The following is a 6,717-nucleotide window of genomic DNA, read 5'->3' on the forward strand; positions in this document are numbered from 1 at the left end:
GACCTCCAGGAGAGGAAAGGAGCAGGTGTCCTGCAAGGTGATGCACAAGAATGAGACTAAGAGTAGCTGCCCTGCAGTGTCACTTCCAAAGGTGGCGTGCAAGCTTTGTAAACTGAAGGCTTCCTTGCACGCCCATCTGCCTTTCTCTGTGTCAGCAGATTGGAGCATTGTGGTATTCTTTCTTATTTGTCCACCTGTGTGGGGGTCTCTTAATCTCTTTGTCAGGGGTACAGGTGGGTGTAAGCTTCTGTTCTGACATGGAATGCTGGGCCCTGCCCTGAGGGCATCTTTTTGGGAACAAGGTGCCCAAGTTTCATTTTAAACTGTCAGACATGCTGTCATCTAGTTGGGAGGGTTGGAGATGAGCTGACTCATTCCTCATTCAACTCATGGAAGGGTAATTTCTGTGGGAGAAGGTGTGAATTTTTCTGAGAAATCTCTCTAACTTGTCCCTCTTTTTTTCCTCCATGGATTGCCAACCCTGCCCTGAGAGGACAGCAAATGTCCAACAGCAGCTTCCCCACAGAGTTCATCCTCCTGCCATTTGCAGACACACGTGAACTGCAGCTCCTGCACTTTGGGCTCTTCCTGGGCATCTACCTGGCTGCCCTCCTGGGCAACGGCCTCATCCTCACAGCCATAGCCTGTGACCACCGCCTCCACACCCCCATGTACTTCTTCCTCCTCAACCTCTCTCTCATTGACCTGGGCACTATTACCACCACTGTTCCCAAAGCTATGGCCAATTCCCTCTGGGATACCACGACCATTTCCTATGAAGGCTGTGCTACCCAAGTCTTTTTCTCTATTCTCTTTGTCGCAGCAGAGTTTTATCTTCTCACCATCCTGGCCTATGACCGCTACATTGCCATCTGCAAACCCCTGCACTATGGGACAATAATGGCCAACAGAACTTGTGTCAACATGATAGTAGCTGTCTATGGCAGTACTTTTCTCTATGCTGTGCTGCACACAGCCAATACATTTTCACTGCCCCTCTGCCAGGGAAATCTCCTGGACCAGTTCTTCTGTGAACTTCCCCAGATCCTCAAGCTCTCCTGCTCAGATGCGTACCTAAGAGAAGCTGGGCTTCTTGTGGTTAGTGTTGTTTTAGCATCTGGGTGTTTTGTTTTCCTTGTGCTATCCTATGTGCAGATCTTCAGGGCTGTGCTGAGGATCCCCTCGCAGCAGGGCCAGCACAAAGCCTTTTCCACATGCCTCCCTCACCTGGCTGTGGTCTCCCTGTTCATCAGCAGTGGCACATTTGCCTACCTGAAGACCCCCTCCATCTCTTCTCCATTCCTCAACCTTTTGCTGGCAGTTTTGTACTCCATGGTGCCCCCAGCTGTGAACCCCCTCATCTACAGCATGCGAAACAAGGAGCTCAAGTGTGCAGTTAGGAGACAGATTTGGGGAATATTTTCCAGTACTTATAAAGATCCCTGCACTGTCCAATAATGAATACAAGTCCATCCCCTTCCAAGCTTGTGTTGTCTTTGTACTCATTATTATTATTATTAATTACTTTTTTTTTTTAGGGGGTGGGTCATTATTACTGCTTCTGTTCCTTGCATTTGTACATAAACATTTGGATTCCCCCCACTGCTGTGAATGAATAAGCTTGTACTGTCCCATTAGCAGGCCATATAGATGTGCATCTAACACTGTGAGTCAGTGAAGACTCTCTCATGACATCTCAGTAATAAAACGGAATTACCCCAGTGCAATGCCTGAAGGCTGGGACTTCCTTCTCCCAAAAAATGCGTCAAGAATAGGCCCAAAGAATTGCTCCCCACAAGGATCTGTTCCTGCTTCAGTTCAGGAGGGAATGGCTCATTTTTGCATTGTGACCTGTCAGAGACCAAGGGCTAGATTTAAGACTCACCCATGGGTGTCTGCTGATAGCAGAGGCAGCAAATGGTCACTGCATTACATAGCAAGGGCTGTTCCCACATGTGACCCGTAGATGAAGTCCTTCAGAAGGGGAGTCTGGAGCTGCATGCAGAGCCCAGGATACCTCCAAGGACACGGGAGCCTGTTTGTTGTGTGCAGCAGTACCAACAGCTTGGGGACCACATGTGGGGAGTGTGGGGATGGCCATTCCCCACTACCCAAGGGGAGCTAATCTTTGAATTTTGACCAGCTCCATCTTCCTGGTGGCATCAGTGTCTGTAATGGTGGAACAGCTACTGTGGATCAGCACTGGGTCATGGGCTCAGACATTTCAATACCCAGCTGCAGAAAGCACTGACTAACCTGATCTACCGTAAAGCTATAACTGCTCAGAGAAGATTATGGTAGTGAACACCTCCAGAGGTCCCTTCTGACTCAGGGAAGAAAGAGCTAGACTGTGGAGTTAGAGTGCATGACCATGCTGTGTTTTGAGGCCTCGCCACTGTTTGTAATCCCTGCTCCTCAAGGTTACACAGTGAGTGGTATCATTCTCAAAATGAGTCTCTGCCCTTGGGAACCTGGAGTACAGCTGGTGCAATGATACTACAGAAAAGTTCTCAGAGACATTGCAAGACATTCCAGAATGACTGAATCACAAATTGGTTGGAGTTGGAAAAAGTCGCTCCCCATGTTACTTGTAAATTCCCTTTAAGTACTGGAAGGCAAGAAGAAGATTCCCCCCAGAGTCTTCTCTTCTCTAGGCTCAACAAACCCAACTGGCTCAGCCTGCCTTCACAGGAGAGGTGTTCCACTCCACTGATTATTGCTGTGGTTCTGCTCTGGTCCCACTCTCTAAGTCCTATGTCCAAAATCTTATGTGTCTGTTGTGGTGGGGCCCCGGAGCTGGATGCAGAACTCCAGGTGGGGTCTCACAAGAGCAGAGAAGAGAGGAAGAATCACCTCCCTCAACCTGCCGGTCACTCTGCTTTAGATGCAGCCTAGGATACTGTAGTCTTTTGGGGCTGCAAGTGGACATTCCTGACTCATGTTGAGCTTCTCTTCAACCAGCACCCTCAGGTCCTTTTCATCAGGGCTACTCTCAATCCATTCTTTCTGGCCTGTGTTTGTGCTTGGGATTGCCCTAACCATTATGTGGGGAACAGACTGGTGTGTCTAACCCAGCTCCAACCCCCTGCCACAGGTCTTTCCTTTTCCATCAATAGAGAGATGACGTTTTCTGTAAGGGCACCTCAGGCTTTGGGGGAAGACTCTTCTTCCCTTGTCGTTGCCACGTTCCATCCTCTGGCGATATTGGCCCCCCTCCCTTCTGTGAGTGCAGTGAGGGAGTTTTGGGTTGTTTGGCTGTGGGCTGTGGGTTCCCTGCAGACTGTGCAGAATCCAGCTTTCCAACTCCTCATCAACCTCCTTGCTGCTACGCAGCCTTCTCCCTGCCTCCTGCAGCTCAGCCCCCTGCTGCAGGAGGTCCTCCAACTGGGCGCACCTTTGTCAGGCAGTTCTGCTGCCTGTCCCTGCCCTAGGGGAAAGGCCTGGGCACTTCCAGCAGCCTGAGGTCTGCACGGCAGTCTCACTCCTCGGCAGCTCTGTCTGGGTGGAGACATCAGCCACTGCTGGGGCAGATGGTGCTGGTGACCCAGCTGGACCTGCAGCCTCTGCCTGGAGATGAGTGGCTACCGTTCTGCCTTGAGGATCAGTGGGGTGCATGCCCTCAGGCTGTGCAGGCCTGGGTGTGGGGTGCAGGTGTACCTGGTGCCTCCCACCCTTTGCTGGATGGCCCTCTCTCACTGGGTGCCCTCCGTGCACCTCCTGGGTCAATGGCTGCACCAACAACAGCACCAGCCAGACCTGCTCCGTTTCCCCACATTGTTGGCCATGCTCCTGGTCACTGGCACTCGTGGGGGTGGGGGTTGGTTGCCATCAATGCCCATGCTTTATCAGCCACTCTGGTGAGAGCTGCAAGCTCTAGTCAGGTCTCTGCGCTCCCCTGGAATTGTCCTTGCTCAGGAAACCCTTGTAGGCTGTGATCTGCCACTGCTCTGGAGAAAGTGACTGCCTGGAGCTGATCACCTCAGATGATTACAGAGTAATGCTGGACACAGGTCCAGCACAGACTGGGAGACAAGTGGCTAGAGAGCAGCTCAGCAGAAAGGGCTCTCAAGGTGCTGCTTGACAGCAGGCTCAACATCAGCCAGCAGGGTGCCCTGGCAGCCAAGAGGGCAAAAACCATCTTGGGATGCATTAAGCACAGCACAGAGAGATGGTCAAAAGAGGTGAGTTTTCAGCTATATTGAGCATTGGTGCAGCCTCCACTTAAATCATGTATGCAATTCCGGTGTTCACAATAGAAGAAAGATGTGGAGCTGAAAGCATCCAGAGGAGGACAGTAAAGGTGGGCTGGAAGGCATGTCCTGTGAGGAGAGCCTGAGGACACTTGGGTTGTCTAGTCTGGAGAAAAGAAGGCTGAGGGGTGACCTCATTACTCTTGACAACTTCCAGAGAAGGAGAAGTGGAGAGGGAGGTGACGATCTTTTCTCCCTGGTAACCGACAGGATGTGTGGGAATGACAACAAAGCTACACAAGGAGAGGTTCACACTGGAGATAGGAAACCTTTCACTTCTGTGAGGGTGGTCAAACACAGGAACAGGCTTCCTAGAGACCTGGTTGATGCCTCAGGCCTGCCAGTGTCAGAGAGGCATTTAGACAATGCTCTCATATATAGTCTCTGACTTCCGGGTTAGCCCTCAAGAGATTGGTCACTTGTACCGGATACCCTTTGAAGGTCCATTCAAACTGAACTATTCTGTTCTATTTGGTTCAATTTGTTTTGATCCATTTAAATTCTATTCTATAAAACTATACAGCCCCTAGCCTGTGTCACAGTAGGGCAGTTGTCCACCTCAGAAGCAGAAATGGGGTTTTGTCCTTGCTGGACATCATGGAGTTTCAATTGGCCTATCCCTCCAACACTGTTATTATTGGAAAAGGGAATACTGTGGGGGATTGTATTGAATCCAGGTAAATGAGACCCACTCCTCTCCTTTCACACACAGATGTGGTCATTTCATCCTAGGAAATATTGCGGGTGGTCAGGTATGGTCTACCCTCACTTTCAGTCACTTTCTTATCAATACTCCAAGCAATGAGATCCAAGAGGATATGCTCTGGGAAAGACTCCTCAACCAAAGTAATACTAAGCAAGCTTTAGCTCCCCAGCTCATCTCGTGGACCTTCTTGAAATCTGCATGCAACTTTTGCAGAGGAATGTTTTATGGCAATGAGCTTTTCTGCCTTTCAGGGCTACTGACAATGAGATCTCCACTAACAGCCTCCTGAACAGGCCCAGAAATGCTGCTTTGAGGTCTGGCACCTAAGTCCTCTATCTCCTTCCTTATGTCCCTCAGCTCTGACATCAGGCCAAGATGTTTCTTTTCCTTTTGGGAAGCCTGGTAACAAATTTCCAAAACTCCAAGTGTGCAAAGGCTTTGTTTGAAGCCAGAGACATGCTGGAGTGGACAGCAGTTGGGAACGTACAGTTGAAATGGGATGTCAACAGAGAGAGCAAACCCTGCTGTCCCCAAGGACAGAGAATCAGAACTGGGACACCCTGGACAGGCCTGGCAGGAAACAGATTTGCTGCCAGGTGTGTCTCTACAGCCCCTGAAGGCCTCTGGCAGAGGTGAAGCTGATCTCCAGGAACAACCAGGTGCTGCTGACAGGCACTTTGTGAAAACTGTTGGCTTGTTCAATGACATCAAGAGGCTGAGTAAAAGTGGAGGGAGGGAGCAAACTGTCTGCAATTGCTGCCTTGGTTTTCTGCCATGCGTTTGCTCTGGATGGGGATGGCTTTCCTTCCCAGGACCAGTGCTGGCCCTTCCAGCCACAGGTAGTTTTGTGTGAGAGTCTTGACATCTGATGTAGCGCTACAGGCCCGGTATTTGGCCATAACAAAATCAAGAACCTTCCCTGAATTGGCTTAGGCAATGTGGAGATGTCCATGAGGCCACTGCCATTATGGTCACTAATGGAGATGTTGTAAACATGGTTGATGGAGAAGACAGAAAGTTAGCTCTCCCTGTGCTACATGACTCCATATCGTCAAGTGAAAGCAGTGTAGGTTGCTCAGAGAATACTAATGGACACTAAAAAGATTCAGTGGTGCTAAATGTAGGCATCTGCTCTCATTTCTGTTAGCCCAAGAAAATCTCCCTGCACTTAAAAATGATGCTTCTGGATGCTCTCTGGCTCCCACAATTAATCCATCAGAGCATGCAGTTACCTGCATCTGTCTCTGGCCACCTCTGGAAAATCAGCTCCCTCCTGGCCTCTGTCTCCATTCAATGTGCTGGGAGCTGAGGCAAGCAGATTACATGCAGATGCCTGGTTTGTGCCCAGGCAAGAGGAATCCTGTGGGCTTGTGTAAGGCATGGGAGGGAGCTGAACCCCCCTCTAGCTTCTGGACTGCAAAGAATGAGATGTCTTGGTTGACTAAGCTGAAACCCTTTCCTCACCAGGGGGAAGAAAAATCTCTCCAGGTCCTTGCATGGATGACCTGCCTGAAACCAGGACATGGAAAGGTGATTCTGTGTCATTCCCCATATTGTTCATCTGACAATGCATAATGACAGTGCTGGAAATGAGTTTCCTTGCCCAGTGGAAGGAAGGAACATCAGGGATTGCTTCATTTTCAAAGTCAATTCCCTTGGAGGTCCAGGGACACCTCCAGGGAGGCTGAAGGGGTAGAGACAGGGAGGCCTTGGGATGGAGCTGTGCTGCTGAGCTGGGCCAGGCTCGGGGGCCAAAGGGGA

At 50.2% G+C, this 6,717-nt stretch overlaps 1 protein-coding gene across 1 annotated transcript; it reads left to right on the forward strand.

The window, feature by feature from the left end:
• Positions 1 to 501: 501 nt before the first annotated feature.
• Positions 502 to 1,458, forward strand: LOC309891479 (olfactory receptor 14C36-like; the record flags this gene model as incomplete). The annotated part of the gene is made up of 1 exon (XM_082785838.1): positions 502 to 1,458. The coding sequence occupies one exon, from the start codon at positions 502 to 504 to the stop codon at positions 1,456 to 1,458; it is 957 nt and encodes a 318-aa protein (XP_082641964.1).
• Between the last annotated feature and the right edge of the window lie 5,259 nt (positions 1,459 to 6,717).

This window comes from Aythya marila (assembly GCF_965140915.1).
Source record: "Aythya marila genome assembly, contig: HAP1_HAP1_SCAFFOLD_344, whole genome shotgun sequence".
Classification (NCBI taxonomy): domain Eukaryota; kingdom Metazoa; phylum Chordata; class Aves; order Anseriformes; family Anatidae; genus Aythya; species Aythya marila.